Source organism: Suillus paluster (genome assembly GCF_016628075.1).
Source record: "Suillus paluster strain FC165 chromosome Unknown EDB91scaffold_7, whole genome shotgun sequence".
NCBI classification, from domain to species: Eukaryota; Fungi; Basidiomycota; class Agaricomycetes; order Boletales; family Suillaceae; genus Suillus; species Suillus paluster.
The window spans coordinates 1108856-1130354 of record NW_024537567.1 but is presented as its reverse complement, the minus strand read 5'-3'; the positions used below and the strand labels follow the sequence as shown (position 1 = coordinate 1130354).

The 21499-nt window shown below is 47.5% G+C and overlaps 6 protein-coding genes across 6 annotated transcripts; 1 reads left to right on the top strand and 5 right to left on the bottom strand.

The window, feature by feature from the left end:
* Positions 1–686: 686 nt before the first annotated feature.
* On the top strand, positions 687–2327 carry EDB91DRAFT_1244635 (uncharacterized protein; the record flags this gene model as incomplete). Its single annotated transcript, XM_041322428.1, has 4 exons — positions 687–921; positions 1029–1260; positions 1647–1837; positions 1900–2327. The coding sequence occupies 4 exons, from the start codon at positions 687–689 to the stop codon at positions 2325–2327; spliced, it is 1086 nt and encodes a 361-aa protein (XP_041181628.1).
* A 1180-nt stretch (positions 2328–3507) lies between these two features.
* On the bottom strand, positions 3508–5209 carry EDB91DRAFT_1244634 (uncharacterized protein; the record flags this gene model as incomplete). Its single annotated transcript, XM_041322427.1, has 12 exons — positions 3508–3711; positions 3767–3818; positions 3876–4107; positions 4162–4261; positions 4579–4610; positions 4663–4676; positions 4735–4763; positions 4818–4856; positions 4906–4920; positions 4973–4992; positions 5043–5075; positions 5137–5209. The coding sequence occupies 12 exons, from the start codon at positions 5207–5209 to the stop codon at positions 3508–3510; spliced, it is 843 nt and encodes a 280-aa protein (XP_041181627.1).
* Positions 5210–6501: 1292 nt separating this feature from the next.
* Positions 6502–8095, bottom strand: EDB91DRAFT_1078966 (uncharacterized protein; the record flags this gene model as incomplete). Its single annotated transcript, XM_041315062.1, has 10 exons — positions 6502–6515; positions 6571–6807; positions 6859–7086; positions 7139–7313; positions 7368–7547; positions 7605–7667; positions 7688–7795; positions 7860–7904; positions 7966–8040; positions 8090–8095. The coding sequence occupies 10 exons, from the start codon at positions 8093–8095 to the stop codon at positions 6502–6504; spliced, it is 1131 nt and encodes a 376-aa protein (XP_041181626.1).
* Positions 8096–8959: 864 nt separating this feature from the next.
* Positions 8960–11420, bottom strand: EDB91DRAFT_1235445 (heterokaryon incompatibility protein-domain-containing protein; the record flags this gene model as incomplete). The annotated part of the gene is made up of 7 exons (XM_041321321.1): positions 8960–9819; positions 9841–9853; positions 9881–10120; positions 10145–10190; positions 10258–10925; positions 10953–11120; positions 11181–11420. 7 exons carry the CDS (start codon positions 11418–11420, stop codon positions 8960–8962), a joined length of 2235 nt encoding a protein of 744 aa, XP_041181625.1.
* A 1569-nt stretch (positions 11421–12989) lies between these two features.
* EDB91DRAFT_1078963 (uncharacterized protein) lies at positions 12990–14709 on the bottom strand (the record flags this gene model as incomplete). Its single annotated transcript, XM_041315061.1, has 13 exons — positions 12990–13193; positions 13243–13294; positions 13352–13508; positions 13642–13776; positions 13835–13894; positions 13942–13973; positions 13995–13996; positions 14056–14094; positions 14307–14345; positions 14401–14415; positions 14468–14487; positions 14538–14570; positions 14637–14709. 13 exons carry the CDS (start codon positions 14707–14709, stop codon positions 12990–12992), a joined length of 861 nt encoding a protein of 286 aa, XP_041181624.1.
* Positions 14710–17841: 3132 nt separating this feature from the next.
* Positions 17842–18311, bottom strand: EDB91DRAFT_1032657 (uncharacterized protein; the record flags this gene model as incomplete). The annotated part of the gene is made up of 2 exons (XM_041312751.1): positions 17842–18057; positions 18111–18311. Coding segments are annotated over 2 exons (417 nt in total), but the record flags the coding sequence as incomplete, so codon positions are not given.
* Positions 18312–21499: the final 3188 nt, after the last annotated feature.

Below are 21499 nucleotides of genomic sequence, written 5' to 3'. Positions count from 1 at the left end.
GTCATGTCGCCTGGTGACGCAAACCGGGAAGCCAGGCTCATCGTCTATTCCGGCACGCCCAAAGGCACCAGCTCAGGCTACTAGCTCATTAAAATCCACCCCAAATGGCCGAGGGGGCTACTATCAGTGAAAACATCGACCTCGTTGGTGTTCAGTGAGCTTCTTTCCTGTGGTATTTGAATTACACCTAATGTTCATGCAGAGTTGGACAAATCTGGTCATAGATTCAGCGGAGCAGGTTAAGACGTGCAAAGTGGATGTGATGCTGCAGGTTCTCCTGCAGCGCGCTTCTGTCGATCAGACTGAACAGCCCGCCCTCCTGTGAAGCTATTTAAGGCCATTCTACAGGTTTGAAATGGGACTGCAACACCCGCTGGTAGGACCCCGATGGTCAATTGCATCCTTCTTGCATCAAGGACGTTCTTGACACATAGTAAGTGCTTTTTTTGCTGATTGGGTGTCGTTACGTTGATAACGATTGCAAGTGTGCTGTAATATGGAGGTCGACGGAATGCCTGCTGCTTCAGGCCTGAACATTATCTGTCATCAGCATTATACTCACAAAGGATATGAAGCAACCTCACTAGAACCAGGAAGCGAAACGGAAGCCCGACGTTGTCATCCTTCCTTTCCAAAGCTCGTGCGATACCTTTCCAGAATGGGACATGAAAGATCCGGAGCACACGATGACCGCTGCAACGATGGTGTCGGAAGAGAAAGTCCCTTGGAAAGATGTACTAGCTTCGATCGAGTTCAAGAGGATGGCCAAGACTAAGACAGGGCTTCGTCCGCTGCCCCCTTCATATGCAGTGACAGACTATGTCGCTACTTATCCAGAACATTGGGCAGTGGTCTCGGGGACAGCTGCAACTGACGGCCCCCGACTGCAGCGTCAGGCCCATCGCAGACCCGACTGTCCAGGTAAGTAACTAATTCTAGTTCCAGAGATGAAACTAGATCAATCCAACTGAGCGCCGTTTGACCCGTCTCGCTGCCCATCAGCAGCTCCAGTTCTAAGCGCAAAGCAGAGAATCATTTGCAATCCTCCAGCAAGCGAGTTAAGGTCAAGGTCAAGGACCCTAAGTTAGATGTGACTGTCCAGACAGGACTCTACGCCGCCGAAATGTTCGCAGCCAATGTTGCAGTCAAGCATGTTCTCGAGATTATTGTCGTCGGTCTGTTGTTCTCCCCTTTGTCTAACGGTTCCACTCTTACTATGGCTTTCGTAGATAGTTTTATTTGGGTCTGGTATTACGATCGGTAGGGCACAATTCAATGCTCGGGCATCGACTTCATTGCAGATCTCCCACGATCCATGGTGCTGTTATATGTATTGCAACGATTCGAGCTTAAGGATTGGGGTCGAAACGAGCACTTCAAAAAGCTGAGAAGGAAGGTTACCTTAAACTCAACATTTACGGCATGGATCTTAAGCTGCACACCAGCTCCGAGGAGGGAGTAACTCACTACGGACTGAAAGGACGAGTCACCAACGTGTTCCCTATCACTAGTGAATTTCTCGCCAGGAAGTACGCGAACGACCCAGACGTCAAGAAAGATGGGCTGGTGGCCAAAATCTTCTGGGCAGAGCAGGACAGAACTAGCGAGCCGGAGATCTTAAAAAAAAAAGGTTGACGAGATCGCAGAGAAGAGGCCGTGAAAGGCCATGTTCCCCAGCTGCTTTGGGCTCACAAGTTCGAGAATCCCACATCCGCAGTCCTGAAGGCACTGGGAGTTCCAGAAGCGGAGAAGGACAGTCACATGCTCTACATCTTCGTATCACGCAAACTCCTACCCATCACGGCGCTCGAAGGCGAAGAGCTTTTCAACGTGTGGCGTCAATGCATTATGTATGTGGTTCCTTTCATTCATGTGGATCTCCATTAACATAATGCGCAGGTCACATCGATCTCTGGAAGGGAGGAGTCCGTCACCGAGACGTCAGCCCTCCCAACATGATGTTTCACAAGACCGATAAGGGCGTCCTGATAGGTGTCTTAAACGACTTTAATCTGTCATCGTTGGCAACTAGGCTGGATCCTCATGGCAACGAGCGTACGGGCACCGTGCCGTTCATCGCGCCCGACCTTCTTTCCCTGAGGGTCGACGAGGCGAAGTCGAACACTTACATCGTCAGGATGTCGAGTTTTTCATCTGGGTTCTTGTCTGGGTTTGCTTACGTTACAGGAAGGAGTTCTCCTACCACCGGAGACTCGCCTTTGGATGCATGGGCGACTACAGGCCCCGCGGGATGTGGCGAGAAGAAGTTATGGTTTCTGAATCATCTTTTGGATTTCAAACCGTCGGGAATGGGCCCACGTATATGAGTCTCCTTGTGGATTGTTGGCGGTGCTGAAGCAGATGCCGGACCGTTGGTACGTTCTCAGTATTGCCACAGGAATCAAAGCCGGAGCGAACAGACGACGAGGAATCAGCCTCAGATGTCGATGACGAGCAGACGAACGCCGAAGTATCAGAATCGGATATCGATGATTTTCTGCACAAATTTTACAAGTCTCAAAAGCTGGATTCGCCTCGGCAAGCGTTTACCGTGATTTTCTTTACTTGTTTAGACTGCACCACATGCAACCTGCCTTGTTTCGATACTCATAACTTTGCGTCAGTCTATACCAATACAAGCGGGAATCTGCAACCGGTATAGAAGGACCGTAATCTAGAGAGGTAGATCATTGTAGATTATGTAGTCCAATGGTTCTTAATTCGCAACACGGTTCATCCCGAGTTGCTTGAGGCTGACAAGTGGTATGGGAATGGACACGCATCCAACGCAAACTTTGCACGCATTTTTGGTATTCACATTTGCGCGATCATCAACATTTTCGAATAAGCAGATTTATTCCATGATCACACGACCTTCAGCCTTATGCGCCTCCATCATGCCTGACCATTCCCGCTCCTGTGGTACTGGTTCTAAACAGAGATTTCAGAACACTCGTTTATTATACCACCCCGAGTCCTGACTACCGAAGGGGAACAAGAGGGGAACGGAAGATGAACATGGGTGGATGCTACTGCCTCTCAGCTCGTTACACAACGGCGCTTGTAGTGTAAATGTGTGATGGCGCCTATCATTACAGGATGCGATATTGGTAAATTAGTCGTAGCCTACGGCTTAATCACACAGGCGGCTACCCTTGTGTTATCCAGACTCTAAAAGGAGCCAAAATATGACTTATCGTGCAAGCACAAATCCGCAAAGCTAGACTTGATAAACTTGAATGAATGACTTGGATTCTACCCATTCGGGTATCGAGTTCGAACACCAGGGGACTTGGCTGGTTGCGAGACCTTCATGATTTCAGGTTGTCATTTGGTGTGAGTGTGGCCAGTTAGCTAGTGCCAGTAGTGATGCAACAAGATAGTATGAGACCTATTCCCCCTTTAAATCTACTTCGGAACACCAAATAACTATATAAATACCACGGCGAAACATGGAAAAAAACACCCGCTCCGGACGACTGTTAATCACATAAAGCATCTCCCGTGCTACACACTGCTGCTAGTCGACACATGCACGTGCTCCTGGAAAGCAATTGAAGTCATGGCGGTTGCTGCATCCGAGTCGTCCACGAGCTTAGCGTTAAACTCTCTAACGCCAAGGATCAAGCGTGGCCCCAGGACAAACATCTGCACGAGAAAGACAATTTGAGAAAGACCATAATAAATCTGACTTCCCAGGGTAAATGTGTTCTATAGAAAAGATGAACCATGTTCGCATGCAGAACTCAGTGACACGTCAGCATACCGCAAGTGTTGGAGACAAATTGCCGAAGTTGAGGCAAGAACTAGCAAGAAAGCTAGGACGTGCGGAACTTCAGCGGAAAAAGAGAATCGCATTGACATTTTGAGCTCACCTCGCAAAGTAAACCACGTGAGATTTCATTAACACTGTGAAACAGTCCCCAATAATCCATCCTGCCGAATGTCCTCGTAGTTCACGGAAGTGTTTTACAGCAATCCAACCTGCGAGACACAGTGCGAGGACCTCCCATATAGTGGTGAATGTCCAAGATATGGAAGTCATAAGGTTGCTATCTCCCCTAACGTTAATAAGGCACTGATAGGTACCGGAGAGAATGACCTCCTCTGGAATTGGTCAATGAGCCTCATGCAAGTCTTTCATTCATAGCTACCGCTTACCCGCCGTAATGTTCCACAGTTGTATTGCGACGACGACTCCATCAACGATGCTGGTGGCCAGCAAGGTGACAACGATAAGTATCAGCACCTTTCTGGATTGCTGATACATAGCATGTAACCGAGCGATCATTATGACTTGCGTGATGTTTTAGTCATGTCGATATCACTGAGGAACTGCAGCTGTGTAGCTCACCGCCCAGCAGTGCGTTCACGACAACAGTCGTGCAATTTATTGTGACGTACATCTTCTGGCCTGATAATTTAGTGATCAGCATCGGAGGATCGCACACTCCACACACACTTACAGCTGTGGCAGTCATTACATGGAACCAACAAGCTGGTCAATAATATCACTCACCTCTACATGGGAGCTGAGTCGGTCGACGGGAGTAGTGGAAATCAGGGCAGAAAACTCACCATGTCTGTCCCCGAGATCGTCGGAACGGTCACTGTATGTTGCCAGTCAGAAGAAAGAAATACGGTGAATGTGAGGAGACCTACGCAGCACGATGATGCTGATCACGAGAAGTGGTTGATTAGCACAACGTCAATTGCTTAGCCTTCTGAACATACACAGCATATATTATTCCAAGGTAGCGCACCTAGAAAATTCTCAAGTTAGTACAACCTGTCAACCACACTTGTGATATACATACACTGAGGTACAGGGCAGTCATCAGGGACCAGCGTTGCCTCTGTTACGAATTAATGTTGTTCTTCTGACCATGATGGTACTCTACTCACCCAGATCAGTTCAATCTATACAATCATTCTTAGCGAGATGGCTGCTCAAGTAATGACATCAACCCACCTCTTGTCCGGATGACAGGGCTGGAAATTCTATCAGGATATCAGCAGTTCTTTAATGCTACCTTACTCACCCCAATCGTATATTACACCAACAGCAGCGACAACTGCGAAACCGCAACCAAGGTTAGATCGAGATAATCATCATCCTGGTGGCTCTCCACAAACCTGTAAAGTAGCTGCCAATACGACTCGCATTGATTATCGGCCAAAAACTGGGATCATCTGAGACCACGGTCATACTGTTAGAGGATGTAAAGTTGGTAGGCAGATAATGATGGAGTTCGTGCTACATATACGTAGCGCTTTCAATGTATCCGATGATGTAGGGATGAGAGTAACCACTGTTCCTGGCTTCAATGAATGATTGGAGTACGTATTTTTGCATGCAGTCGAATAGAAAGGAAAAACCTGCTTATCTCGCCATAGGTCGCAGGGAAGCTGCACAGCAGTCGCGCGGGCCGAATACTCGAACACCGCAAACCATCAAAAAATCGCTGGTGATTTCATCAACTTGCACTTCGATACCGTCAGTTGGGTTCCGAATCAGTAAAATCATGTAATTCACTGATCTCACACAGGCTCGCGATACGACCATCAAAAAGCATGCCATCTCTTGATTCTTGAATGATTCTCGATGAGCTCCATCCGCCTCGCCGGCCCAGACCAGGGGAGTACAACCGCTCCTAGGCATGAAGCCACAAAGGTCAGTTGTGAAAAATAGTTGGCGGATCAAAACAAAGAAAGGCTGAGCACTCAATGCATCAACCCTCACAGGCTCAGCCAAGATACGTCATGATCATGATCACTGATTGACATCTGACAAATATACGATGTTATCATTAGATCAAGACGGAAATGAGAGGGCACATGGGATAAAAGACGACTCGGACCACTGCGTGCAGCGGCCAGCCGACCAGGAACCGCGACTTTTGTTCTTCAAATTGTAAGTGCTCATTTCTTAAAATGATGATGGCCATGTTCTCGACGAGCCTCGACAATGTCTCATCCAAGGGGTCTCTCAATAAAATCTGTTGGCAAGGCATCAGAAAATCAGAGATGAACAGGTAATTCACATTTCACCTCTCTCATCCGGGTTTCGATAAGGTGCACACCCCTCAACGATTAATCCAACACGTCGATTCCTTCACAAGTTCAATCACCTCATGCGCGCCTCCTCGGTCTCCGTCTCGGACTCATCGGGCTATAATGACACGACTCCCGTTCGCGAGCGAGTCAAGTTTAAGCTGATGATGCGAACCGGTAGAAGTGGGCCCTCCGGCTGCTGAGAATCTGTTGAATCGAAATTGTAATCCCATATGCAGGCTGATGCAATTGTTTAAAACGCTTGCCCTGTATCTGTCTCAGATATGTACCAGCCAGTCTCCAGCAAGTACATTTCATTATATTATTTTCTACTATCAATAATGTACATCCTCGTTCAACGTTCTTCCCATAGACATACAGATGCATATATGTTTTGAATACATGTTAATGATGATATCAAGGATATCAGGCAGACGCATCTGCACTTCAACGCTGACCGTCTATAATAACATGTCAGAAAAGACCAACGAGCGAAAGGTCCAAATAGGTACTCACAAGCCTTGGTCTCGAACTTGCCAATACCAACAATGATGTTTTGAGGCTCCTGGGGCTTGCCAGAGAGGTAGTTCTCGATGATGCTTTTGGTGCCGTTTGCGTAACGAGCCTGAGCATCAAGAGTGGTACCAGAGTAGTGGGGTACCATGCCGTTACCACCGCCAAGGACGTTCTTAGCCGTGCGCAAGACGTGGTCTTTGGGTGCGGGCTGGACGTTCCAAACGTCGCCAGCGTAACCTGTTGTAATGTTAACTCGATATAAAGATATCAGGTAGTGAGGTCACGAACCGTTCAGATGACCACTTGCAAGAGCAGCAGCTACGGCATCCTTGTCACAGATGGCACCACGAGCGGTGTTGACGAGCCATGCACCCTTCTTGAAGTGCTTGAGAAGGTCAGCGTTGACAAGGCCAATTGTACCCTCATGCAGAGGGCAGTTAACAGTGACAACATCGCACTGCGAGACGAATTCCTTGAGGTCCTCGACGCGACGAGCATTGATGGCCTTAGCAGCCGCTGTAATTGCATGAGTCAAGCTGGAGATGACCGAGTATAGAGTGGTACGAACCTTCAGGTAGGGGAGCGTAGTCGTAGTAGATGAGCTCCTTGCAGTCGAAGGGCATCAAACGCTGGAGGACGCGGTAACCGATACGACCAGCACCAATGGTGCCAACGACCTTGCCCTCGAGATCGAAAGCGTTGCGAGCAACATCAGAGACCATCCAGTCCCCGCGCTCGATCATCTAAAGATGGCAAGCAATCAACAGAGGGAAACACGCGCCAGCAGGTTGTCATACCTCGTGTGCCGGAACAAAGTTCCTGACGAGCAGGAGGATAGACATCACAACATGCTCAGCGACGGAAACGACATTGGAGCCTGAGACCTCCAGGACCTGAATACCACGTTTGACAGCGGCGTTGAGATCAATGTGGTCAGAGCCGACACCAGCGGTGACACAGAGCTTAAGATTCTTGGCCTGTCAAGTATGAAACCGTTGAGCATCAACGACTCAATCTAGAAATGATCAATATACCTTCTGGACCAATTCTGCAGTGAGGTACCCGGGGTGGAATGGGGTCGTGATCAAGATCTCAGCCTAAGATAGAAAATAAGTACCCAGGGATATATACGCAGATACAGTAGTAGGGCTGTACTGGAGCTTGGACATAAATCAACGATGTGCTTCTGGAAGTCACTGTCAGGGCCCTCCTTGGAGTCGGATACCTGCACAAATGGATGGATTGAGCAACTAAACAAGCATGATAATCAAGAGGAACACGACACATACGATGAACTCGTGGCCTTGGGATTCAAGCCACTTGCGAATACCGAGCTGTGAAAGTTAAAAGTAAGTATGTTGTAGATAATAATCTATCATTCGAGACAAGACGAACCTGGTTCTCCACAGTACCGAGGAGACGGGGCTCGCTCTTAGCAGCCTCACCGCCCTTGTAAAGGATAGCGATAATCTAAAAGCGCGTCAGATCTTGTAATCGATAACAGGGGATGCATCATCACCTTCATGACTGGGTTTCTGTGGACTGAAGAAAGTTATGTAGTTGGTTGTGAAAGGGTGAGTGGAGAATGGGTCGTTTCGTTGTCGAAAGTCCAGGATCTTTATAGGGGGACGCGCTGGGCGTGAGCGCTCCTGCATTTCGGTTGACAATATGTGGGCCTGCCGCTCTCTGTGCACATCATGGCTTTCCGGTTTTTGCCTCAGGAAAGGATGGCGCCGTCCATTTGACAGATTCCATCCATTCCGGATCACGTGCTACGCACCCGGTCTCATCCATTTATGCCTGAGCTGTAATTAGCGCGTCGATAACCAAATATACTGGTCGGCGAGCGAATGAACGAGTAGGTATACTATCCCTTCCGGTACAATCGGTGCCCCACAGAAGTCGGCAGGTCACACATTTTAGCGCGAAAACGTGATACTTTCGTCACACGAAACCCTGCGAAAAAGCGTGACTGCCGACTTCCGTGGGGTGCCGATATCTGACGCGGTGTTACTCGCAGCTACGAAATTAACTTGGTCCGAACAGTGACTGCGGCAAATTTTCCTGTAATCCCCGTGACGTCGTTGTCGACCTGCTCCGCAAGGTACACGAATCTATTCTCGTCGACGGTCGTTCCGGAGGAAGGCGCTCGCACAGTTGTTGTACCATATGCGCATTGCGGACGAGATCGAAAGAAACCATTTCTTGCTCACGCTAATCTATGTATATACAGCGGACGTCCAAGTTCACCCAGGATAATGATATCATAGAAAACCCGGCAGCCCAGAAGGTGAGGCTGTGACTGTTCGAGCAGTCAGACTCATCTCACGTTCGAACGGAAAACTCCTTACCACAATCACCCGAGTGGACCTGTTCAAGTACGTGATTGTCACCGAAGAAACACCACTTTCTCCTGCGCACTCGAAGCAATCCAGGCGGATTCATGAATGATACCCAACCCAACACGCTCCATCAAACCCTCATTCTCACTGACCGCCATCGCATATAACATACATCCAGAGTAGAACCCTCCAAGACTTTCTTCGTCGCACACGCCAGGGCCCGCACTGGCACGGGAAAGGACGACGAACTCAAGAGAAGCCGGTAGAACAGGGTCTAATGGCAGTATGACACTGCCAACCCAAGTGGAAGAGCTGGAGAGGATATTGAAGAGACCATGGTAGAAAGGTGCACTTAATTTTTGGTCTTCTCTACCGTCATCTCGCCGTACAACGCTAAAGTGGCTGGAGGTCGTGCGGAAAATGAGGGTACCTGGCTCCAGTTGTCGATGAATGTCTAGCGTTAGCTGTGATGAATCTAAGATCCCTTTCGGTGAAGAATATGGGTTCATCGCTGCCTGTGACCTAGGATGTACAAAGACCCGGTGAATGCAGCGAACATCAAGCTGCACTGTATCACCACTATGGTCCACGATATACCAGGGATAGATAATCGTTTCCGTCACTCTCGGTTGGTCAGAATGACTATCGAGCCAGGCATAGAGTGTTTCCCCCACGTAGCGAACAGCGCCACGCCATGTAGCCCATGCCCAAGAAGGCCAGGCTGACTTGCCTTCGCCAGGGATCGAACGACGAGCGCGAGGAGTGTGTGGATCATGTTGCCAGACAAGCGCATGCTCAAGGTCTGTCAACGTCATTCCAAATTGAAAGGATTTGGCGGGGTCACCCCCACCAAGCTCAAAGCCTTTTGCCAAGGCATTCGTCACCGCAGTGATAGCATCGACAATGTCTGACTCCACGGTAAGGTTACGCCGTGTATACGGCTCAATGGCATACATGTAACTCATGACGGACTGACCCGGTGGGGTATGCGTAGGTTTTCGAAGGCAAGTGAAGTTTCCTGCACCTTTATACCGCAAGGGTTGGATAGACAATGAGAGGAACTTGCTTTCAGCGACAACGTCTTCGCAGAAGATATCACGTCTGCACTCAAAGTAGACTTGTTGCCCAGTGAAGTATATTCTTCGGCGGGAGAGCATAAGCTCTTGATAAGTCCAACCACGCGTGCTCCATGCAGATAGATTGAGAGCCTCGATAGGTGGTGGCAAAGGCACACAGAGATGAAGTCCTTGAACGACCTCGATGTGCTGCTGCGGTGGTCTAGTTCGTGGACGAAGTCCTGGGAGAGGGTCCCGAGCCGACGTGCCGCCAGCAGCATAAATAAGACCCGCCGTAAATCGAATCCATAGCGTGTATCTGAATGGTCTTGTCTTCTATATCATCTTGAATGATACATAGAGTGTCAATCCATAGGTATCGTTCGCCAAGTTGTCGAACGAGTTGAATCGAATCTATGATGGTATCGGGGAAGTTTGTCATGTTCAACCCGCCAGGCGTGGAGCGCTCTGCGAAATTATCCTTCGCCATCCAATATTCTGCGCCAATGCCTCCCCATATGTAGCTGAGGGCAACATAACGACAGGCAGGAGGTGCAGGAACAATGGCCATCGACACCACATCCACTATTCTCATAAATCCCGGCAGGCTCCTGTTGTCGCCCATCCACCAGACACTTTCACATATATCTCCATGCCCTTCCTCGCACAGTCCGAGCCACTTCTTCACCAGACCGACATCCACAGTATCGTTCACTCTGCGGCCATGAAGATCGGTCGGTCTTCCAAACTTGAATGCGTCTTCTTCCATGAGCTGTATTTCTAACACCAGCGAAGTCCGCGCTGCCATGATGGCTGGATATATCTCCCGAGGGCGATCCGGTGCATTAATGCTAAGGCGGTGGCAAAGTTTTTTGGGTTCGGGCGTAGGCTCCCGAAGACAGCCACAATCTAATGAGAACAGTTCACATTCAATCCCGGAGAGATCGAGGTGAGGAAACTTGTTCAACAACCATGCTCGACGGACAACTGAGGATATGAGGCGGCAGAATCCGCATTGGTCGGATTTTTTCAAGATGGATGAGACTGAGCCGAGTGGAATCGCTTTATCTCTTGGAAGGTCGTCGAGGAGAATCTGATAGAAATCTAGTTGTGCGCAGATGGAACAGAGCGGTGCGTCGGGAGTATGGTTCCTCTGTTCACCCACTTCAAATGAGTCTGCTGCGCTAGGAAAGGATGGAATTGAGTTCATCACCTGAAGATCATTTCGTGTTTGATCGTCTTGTAGGAGGGAGTCTGATTCGGAGATCCTATCAGATGCGACATTCGCTTTGTGTTTGCAGACGACTAATAGCCAAAGAACCAAGATACCAAGAAAGCACCCTCCAATACCTCTAGCGAGGGCCAAACTATGTGCAGACACCAGACTGAGAGTCTCAAGACAGCGAGCGGAGGCTGTCAAGAGTGAACTTTGAATGTACTGTAGGCTCTGCATGGATATGATTACCTACCAGTGTTCATTAGCCTCCTTCATTGTGCGTCGATCATGATGGTATCATAGAATAGAAGGCTACAAGCAGGTTACGCACTTGACTGGTTGTACCCTTGAAGCTTCAATAGAAGAATGATACTGTCTTCCTTCTTCAAACTCCAGTGACTACAGGAGAGATTCACCACAAGAACATTGGCTAGTACTAGTAGCGAGAAATGCTGTGAACAGAGTGTTATTACGTACAGCAACGAGGCACCCTTATTGGCAAATAAGTGGTAACGCCCCTGATCCCTGGCGAATTGGAGTAGTTATACTAGACACAAACCTGCCTCGGCAATGCCAACTCCAAGACAGGATCGCACTCCAACAAGCTGTGAGTATCTGACATGCAGAGCCAACATCAAGTGAAAAATATGGAGAGCGTCTTCACTATTCCTAAACCCATGAGTACTGTCCTGGCAACGGGACTCGGGAGAAGGAAAAAGACCTAGAGTTGTAACATCGGGAGGTGACGTCTGTCTCGAAGGCACATACGGATGGTCGGTTGCAGACAAGTTGCAGATCCGGGATTATCCATCTAACATCCGGGCCCGGGCGCAATAAGTACCGATGATGCGACCTCTGCTTCCGCAACAACGGCCCTCGTTCAGAGTTCAGAGTGTTTATTCCTTATTGAAGTTTCCCGCATGCTCATGGTGAACCTCTTTCATGCTCGTAATTCGACCCTCATTTTCTCTGGATTTTCCCGCATCTCGTACCCGAAGACTGCCTTTAATATTCTCGAGCCCCTGTCTTTCCATTATCTCCCCACTGGCCAGACCTGCTACTAGGCAACATGCATCCCAAACGTCGCTTTTTCATTACCACTCGGGAGTCGGGACACTGCTACCCCACGTTACTCATATCGTCTTATACTCCTTTTTATTTATTTCTGAGCTCCCCAAGCAGGCCCCTTCCCATTTTCACCTTCCCACTCCTCGAACGTCCTAGTACCAAGACCTTCAGCCACATGCGCCTCTATCATGCCTGATTATCCACACTCTCATGCTACTCGCGCAGTTCTCAACAGCGATGTGGAAAACTTGATTTTCATCGGTTATATTATCGAAGTCTTACCTACTGAAGAGGAACAGGGATCGGAATAGGAAGATGAACATAGGCAAATTCCTGCTGCCTCTCAGCACGTTAAACAACGGTGCTTGTATCATGAATGGAGGCCAAACTACCATTACAGGGTGTGATATTGGTAACTCAGTCGTAACCTACGGATCTAATCACACGATCAAGTATACATACTCTGCACCATTCAGATTACAGACTGTGAAAGGAACCAAAACATGATTTAATGTACGAAGACGCAAAGCACTCAGTTAGACTCGATAATCTTGAATTCCACACACTCCGTCTGGTAATCAATCCGAGCCCTGAGAGGGATGTAATAAAATATGCATAGATTTATCCAGACTCATTCCTCCTTCAAATCTACTGCGGAACACCGAATAAATTATATAAATACCACGACGAAACTTAGAACAAAAAAAATCTCCTGCTCCCAACAAGTATTCACATCAATCATGTCTGTTCCACACCGATAGTTGACACATGCATGCGCTCAAAAACAATTGAAGTCATGGGGCTTGCTGCATCGGAGTCGGTCACGAGCTTAGCGTGATATTGTCGAACGCTAAGGATCAGGCGTGGCCCCAGCACACACATATGCGCGAGAAAGAAGGTTTCAGCAAAACCATAATAAATCCCAAATCCCAAAGATGAGTCCTATAGAAATGGTGAACAGTGCTCAGAGCTCAGTAACACATCAACATACCGCAAATGCTGGGGACATCAAACCGATCTCGAAGCAAGAAGCACCAAGATAGCTAGCACATGCGGAATATCAGCGGAAAAAGATGATCATAGTCGCATGATGAGCTTACCTCGCAAAGTAAATCAGATGAGTTTTTATTAAAACTGTGAAACAGTCCCCGATAAGCCCTCCTGCCGATTGTCGTCGCAGTTCATAGAAGTGTTTTACAGCAATCCGGACTGCGAGACACACTGTGAAGACTTCCCATACAATGACCAGCATCCAAGCTATCGAATTTCGAAGGATGCCATCTCCATCAATCTGAATATTGCATTGATAGGTTCCGGAGAGAACGAATTCCTCTGGGATTCGTCAATGAGCCTGGCGCGCATAAGTCTTTCATCCGTGATTAGAGCTCACCCCCTGAACCACCCCTCATCGATATTGCGGGCATCGAAATAGTGGCGACGAGTAAAGTCAGGAAGATGGTGACGAGAAATATTAGCACCGTTCTGGATTTCTGATACATGGCATATAGCCGAGTGATCATGATAACTTGCGTGATGTTTCAGTCAAGTCAATAGCATCGAAGGATTGCAGCTACGTAGCTCACCGCACAGAAACACTTCTATGGCCACAGCCACCCAATTGATTGTGTTATACATCACGTAGCCTGATAGTGATCAGCCTCGGAGAACCACGTACTCCAAACAGACTCACAGCTATGGCAGTCGTTATATTGAACCAACAACCTGGTCAATAATCTCACTCACCCCTACATGGGAGCACAGTTAATTGGACAGGAATAACGGGCGTCATTGCAAGAATACTCACTACGTCTGTCAACGAGATTGTCGGAACAATGACTACATGCTGCCCGTCAGAACAAACAAAACACGGCGAATGTGAGCAGACATACACAGACTGATGAGGCTGATTGTGAAAGAAGGCTGATTAGCACAAATGCTGATTGCTTAGCCATTCAAACATACACAGCATATATTATTCCAAGGTAGCGCACCTAGGATATTTTCATATCAGCACAACTTGCCAACCACACTTACGACATAATATTAGCTACATACACTGAGGTACAGAACGGTCATCAGGGACCAGTGGTGCCTCTGTCGTGAATTAATCGTATTTTCACGTTGTCTTCTGACGTGGAACTCCGCTTACCCAGATGAGTTCAACCTATAAAATCAGTCTTAGCGAGATGATTGCTCTGGTACTGGCATCAACCTACCTCTTGTCCGAATGTTAGTGCTGGAAACATCATAAGGATATCAGCGGTTCTGTAATACCATCTTGCTCACCCCAATCATACATAATCCCAGCAGAGGCGGCAACTATGAAACCGTAGCCAAGGTTAGATCGAGACATCACCGTCATCATCTGACTGGCTCTCTACGAACCTACGAAATAGCTAATGACGCGATTTGCATTAATGGATGGCCACCAACTAGGATCATCTGAGACTAGGGTCATAGTGGATGAGAGGGAGTGGCGAACTGGGTGGAAGATGGCGTTTGTTATAGATATACCACCATGGAGCGTTTTTATTGCCAGTGGAAAGTCAATGCATGGTCAATATATGGAATCAAAGTAGGTGTTGGTCGTGAAACCGCAAATCAGTCAAATGCGTGCAATGTTTGAACACCGCAAAGATCGAAAAACTGTTCGTGATTTCGGCAACTTGTTTCCAATGCCATTCTTGAGATGTTCATGCTACACGTTCATCAGTTAAGGAATCCATCAATGAAATCATGTATTTCATCCATTCAAGACAGGCCAAGTATGATGCAATCATCGAAAACGCCTGATGTCTCAATGCCTCGCTGGTCTGGGCGCGGGTCGCAGAACACCTATTTCGATGTCACTCAAGACGGTTACGTCCTATCTGCATAACAGAAAAGTCAGACATGAAAAATCGGGGAGGTCTAAACGAAGCAGACAAATGACTCGCCTGTCCCACACAGGCTGCCAACTTGAATACTCTCCTCCAAGCACACCTCTCAACGCCTAATCTCCCTGGTCCTCATCGTCCTCGGCATTGCATCTTGCCCCTGTGATCGGGCTATGATATCATAAATGATGAGTGTAGAATCTGATGCAAACCGCACCACACTGAAAATGCATCAATTGCCACAGGCAGCATCATGATTGTAACTGATATCTGGTGAACATATGACGCGATCCCTAGGGCAAGACGGGAATGAGAGGCGCATGTGAGAAAAGACGGCCCAACTTTCTGTTCTCCAAATTGTAAGTACCGGCTTATTTCATAAAACGTTGGTGGCCATGTTCTGGATGAGCCTCGACAGTGTCTCATCCAAGGTCTCTTAAGACAGTCACGTTCTGTCGGCAAGCTATCAGAAAAGTCGAACGGACAATAATCGGTAAAATACGACAAACAAGTAATTCAAATTTCAACTCTCTTGTCCGTGTTCCCAACGCACAATCAGGTGCAACGCTTAATCTAACACGCGGCTTCCATTACAAGTCCTTGGGACTAGTTGTTGGATATTTCGACGTAATCTGCAAGTCTCGCTATTAATATTAGGGCCTGGACAGCTGCCATTTATTTCGCAGTTTGTTTCGTAGTTTATTTTATTTACCACAACATGCACAAATAAATGTGACAAAGTCAATGTATCACGCACTTGTATGACACCACACCAATGCATAGCGTTCAGCGTTTCCACATGCTGCGGATGGCAGCCTCAATGATCACTCAACTTATTATGGGCATTATAATTGCATATATGACTCCTTTCCTTGGCAAACAGCCCTACCATACCTCAGTCCTCACTGGGCACACATGGGTGCAAGAACTCGTCAGCGGGCACCCTGACCAGATCAAAACTGAGCTCGGAATGAGGAAACACGTCTTCCATGTGCTTGTACACGAGCTCCGGACTTGCGGGCTATGTAACTCAAAATATATTCTGCTAGATGAACAAGTTGCTATATTTCTCTATACATGTGTGACAGGGCTTTTGAGCCGTCATGTTGCAGAACGTTTTCAGCACTCCCACACAACCACGCAGAAGTACATTCACACTATTGCAAGATATTCATTGTCTCACATGCCACATCAGATATTTCAAGAGAGTCCTGCTTGCTTTGTCTTTGGCGCCCTTCTACAATAAATTTGTATATCTTCCACGGGAGGATGCACCTATTCCAGTGGAAATATCTGGGAACCCGAAATTCTTTCCGCACTTTGAAGGGGCACTTGGAGCCATGGACGGTACACACATTGCGTGTTGTCTGTCCGCAGCAGAAAGACAACTGTCTCAAAACCGAAAAGGTTTTGTCAGTCAAAATTGCCTTGTGTGCTGTTCATTTGATCTTCGGTTCCAGTATGTGCTCAGCGGTTGGGATGGATCGACCTTGGACTCAACTCTATATAATAACGCCCATCTCACTGACCTATACATTCCATGAGGAAGATACTACCTCACGGATGCTGGGTTTGGAATCTGCAATTCACTTCTTGTTCCATACCGAAGTGTTCGGTACCACTTGGCTGAGTGGGGTCGAGCTGCAGTTCGGTGAGCAATATTTCACTTGATCTTCTCTTCTCATGCAAGGCAGGCCACAAAACTCCAAAGAAATATACAATCTTCGGCATGCTCAAGCTCAAAATGTGGTCGAGCGGATATTCGGTGTTTTCAAGAGGCGGTTCGTGATACTTGTACATCTGCCGGAGTATAGCATGTTGACACAAGCCCGAATTCCCCCAGCACTCTGTGCTGTCCACAACTTCATCCGAATTTTTGATCCGAAGGAAATAGAAGAATTTGCCGTCGAGGATCTTGTTGATCCGGATCCAGGCGAGGCAAGGGGTGATCTTGCTGAAGGACTGGTGGACCGTGCTGAAAGGCAAAAGGCAACAGAGGACAGAGATCGCATTGCAGATGCTATGTGGAGAGATTATCGTAGAGTGTGTCGCGCTCATCAGGACATGACAGGATGAGCACACAAAAGTATCAATACTATCTAGAGACTCTGCTTGTTGATAAATTTGATCTTGCGATCAACAAAAGACTTCCTTGGCCCATCATCGGACATGACCATATACACGTCAGCAGCGCTGACATCCATCTGAAAAGCTTCGATAAGCGCGGCCATGCTATCATTATCAAGATGTGTTTCTAGCAGTTGTGCACGCCGCATCGCTGCCTGTTTTCACTGAGGTGATAAGCCGATAGCTGATTTTTCTGACTGTGATGCTACACGGAAGACGTTGGTGAACTCGGAAAATTGATCATTTATTGCATAGAGTGCAGAGGCTGATCCACTGACACACTGGCATTTCGACGGTGGACCAGAAGAACAAGACCCAGAAGCAGTAACAGACGGCGTCAAGGATGTGGCTGTGGATTTTCACTTCGAAGGAGGAGGAGTCACTTCCCAAGGAATGATATCTTCTTCGTCTTCGTCCTGCTCTCTTTCTGCAACCGTCACGCTCTTGTCAACCTCTTCGACTCCCAAGTCTCCCATCACAGGTGCCGGCACCACTGGCCCATGCTCGACAGCAACACCCAGACCCTCATCACTGATATTGAGAGGAGCTTGTTGCGATTCAAAGGTTTCCTGGCCTGCATGAAAAGTGTTGGTGCCGCGCGTGATCTGTGTATGCAAAAGATCATTCATGTCGTCAAAGTGTTTCCAGCCTTTGTTGCAAAAGGGCCTTGTATTGGGACATGCATTTGCGAATGCAGTCCACCGCGCAGCATCAGCTGGGCCAATGTTTGCGCCCAGTTCCTCATCCCATGAAAAACCTGATTGCGATTTGATATCAACGATGGCGGCATGTTTTTTCTTGCACTGCAGTAGTCAGACTTTAAATCAATCAACTTGCAAAATAATAATGCATGCACCATGATCCATTTGTTCTTGCAAGATTGCCAGTCCCTTTTGTTCCCAGCTATGTGGTTCTCCTTCAGAATGCCTTCCAGCGGCTCCAACAAATGAGCCCCTGCAGCAGCAAAGGTTGCCTGTTTGAAGTTGATACCATCTCCACCTTCAGTGCGATGAAGGGCGAGATATTGAATAAAGCGGGTGGTCTCTTCCTCAGTCCAGTGAGTAGTAGCTGAGCTTGCACCACCAGTGTTCACAGATGCTGTACTCTTCCGTTTCGCTATGACTTGGCAAGGGTAGTATGGACACTGATTGAGTCACAGGTTGTCACACGTTGCCATGCCACATACAGAAACAAACTGAAGAAACAAACTGAAATAAATGGCAGCTGTCCAGGCTCTTAGGGGAGCTCAAAGTTGAACGCTCACGTTTATGATTATCGTTGCTTACGCTTACACCCCCCCGTTCTCACTGATTTGTACTGTTGAGTAAACAAGTCAAAATATGTCCGTTTGAAGTCTGTTTACTGTTACCGTGGTACTTTGCCAGCACTAAGATATATCTCCTGGTATCAACACCATGCCAAAGAAGGACACCGCACCCGCCATCCCAGATAGGAGGAAGGGTGGCGAGGTATCGTGACTCATAACATTGATGATTAGAATGGGCCACGTGCTCAATATCCACATCAAATCACCTCGGACTCCTCATCACCTCCTTCAGGTTGCTTGAATACGATCCCCGTCGTCTCATTGTTTTATACGCTCGATAACTTTATTCATCATCAAGGATTCCAAATCCCCATGGCATTCCCATTCATATCTTTATTTATATTATTTGACGATAGACAATATGATTGTGGATTATTTATACAATTATTGTATGTATTAGCCTTGAGATCTCCATATTTCAATTGTTTTGAGGATGTTGTTGTGGTTATCGTGTAATGATTAATGAACAGCTTGGAGTGAAATACAACGAGTGACGAATCGTGCTGAATCAAACTATGCAGGGCCAACTGTTGGTGTGGTTGAACTGCTATGACAAAAGACTGTTGACCTTGACTTGGAATCAGAAAAACTGAACCACAATCCTCAGTTTCGACTTGTTGCACTCATTGAATGCAGTCAACCGACTACGAGCTCGTGCTAGGTCGAATATGAGACTACCAGAGACGTACAAGATGTGAGACATCAATGGATGGTATTGATGGGATAGCAAAAAATACTACAACAAGATCACAAAGAAAGGGAAAATACATGGTGAGATGAAATAGGGACGTTCAAAGTTGGGTGCCCAACGCCCAACACCCAACACCCAACGCCCAACCTTGTGACCAGAATGAGTATACCTAGAATAAATAGAAGTCAATACCAAGTAAAGTCACCCAAGCCTACATGATGAGATAAGCTACTTACCTAAACCTTGTCGCGTGAAGCATCGAAACCTTCGCCAAACGTCTCCCCCTAATCCTCAGCATTTCTAAACCTTTTCATACTTTTCTCGTATCTAAACCTCACTGTTCCTAAACCTTTTCATACTCTTCTCTTACCTAAACCTTGCCGTTCCTAGCCCTCACCACAACCTTGTCATATATTTGATTGTAGAAACATGTAGCTGCATGTTTTTCTTTCCAATTTCATTGGAATTCCACAAGGAAAATTTATGTCTGAGCCTCAAAAACAACTCAAATAGTCTGCTGAAGGTTAGGAAAGGATTAGGAATAAAAAGTGAAAGGTCTCCTAAGGCACACAAAGGTTTAGGTACAAAAAAAAAGACTTTAAAAAGGTAGGGGTATGGAAAGGTTTAGGAACAGTGAGGTTTAGGTACAGGAAGAGTATGAAAAGGTTTAGAAATGCTGAGGATTAGGGGGAGACATTTGGCGAAGGTTTCGGCGCTTTGTGTGACAAGGTTTAGGTAAGTAGCTTATCTCATCATGTAGGCTTGGGTGACTTTACTTGGTATTGACTTCTATTTATTCTAGGTATACTCATTCTGGTCACGAGGTTGGGCGTTGGGCGTTGAGTGTTGGGCGTTGGGCGCCCAACTTTGAACGTCCCTAATGTCTTCTATGTGGCGCGATGACCGTCGTCGGGAGCAGGAGACACACAACAGAGAAACAACACCACACGAGCCGAAGATAGCGTGTTTGTCGAATCATCAGGACACAAGCAATATCACAATTAAGAAGCAAAGCAGCATCTTCTGGTGTCAATTCTGGATTGGCGAGGGTGCAGAGGACCATGGACAACAGAAATGCATGGAGATACTGATCATGTAAAGGAACTCGTGCCATGCATCAGGAAAAATATAGCTGACTACATAGTACTATATAGTTCGAATCGACCATGTAGCTCAGTCGTTACCCCCCCTGTATATAGAAAGCGAGGCAACTATGCCATGCTACATAGCGCCATGTAGAAACAGGTAGCACTACCAGGCACTACTGTAGTAGCCTGTAGAAACAGGTACTAGCGCTACTAGGCACTACTGTAGTAGCCTGTAGTTCATAGGACTGCCTAATACAGAGAGCTACCAGCTGCTACTAGCAGCTATATAGAGGGATAGAGTAGCACACAAAATAGCACGGAAACAAATAAATTCAGAATACATAAAACAGAGCTACTGACAGATTCTTGCATGATCCTCCGCGTCATCTTCACATCTGTGAGCCTCAACTCTTGTTAGCCTCTCCATCACTGTGCTCCTCGAGCTGGTACTCTCGAATCGCATCATCAAATGCCTTGTCACCAATCTGGGATGCAGCCGACAGCATAGTGAGTACTTGTTAAGACCGTGCTTGGGGTAAAGCGGAGTCTGAGGGGCTTGGCTTCAGCTCATACACTGCGCCCCTTACCTGAGTATGTGCCCCTAATTTCGGGATGTAGTCTGATGCAAGTTCTATGGGTTCCGACAGGACATCGGAATGGGGGTCCTCTGAAGGAGGACTGACGGACTACTAGGTGAGCATGGGAAAGTCAGGCGGGGTTGTTCCGCCCGACAGGAGGGAGGTGGGAGACTACTGCGGTCGGAACCAACAGTAGAAGTGGAGTGGAAGGAACTGCTCAGACAAAGTCTGAAGCAGAGCGGAATGAAGGGGACGGATGCGAGAGTGTGGGGTCTAGTTCCGACGCATGGGAAGTCGGGTGAGCGGAGGGACGGATGTTACGGGAAAGCCCGGCTTTCCAACAGTGCACTTGATAGGGTCAATCCTGTGTCCGCTTCATGGAGCACCAGGACGATGGAAGACTGAATGGAGGCTGTCCATCCAGAATGACTGACTAAAGGTTCAAAGAAGAAGCTAGAGTCATATATCACAAGTGAAGATCAAGTTAGAGAAATACATGGTCTAACTACTGGGGTATATATAGGTATCGTCCTATGAGTTCAGGGTAGGCTTGGGTAGCCA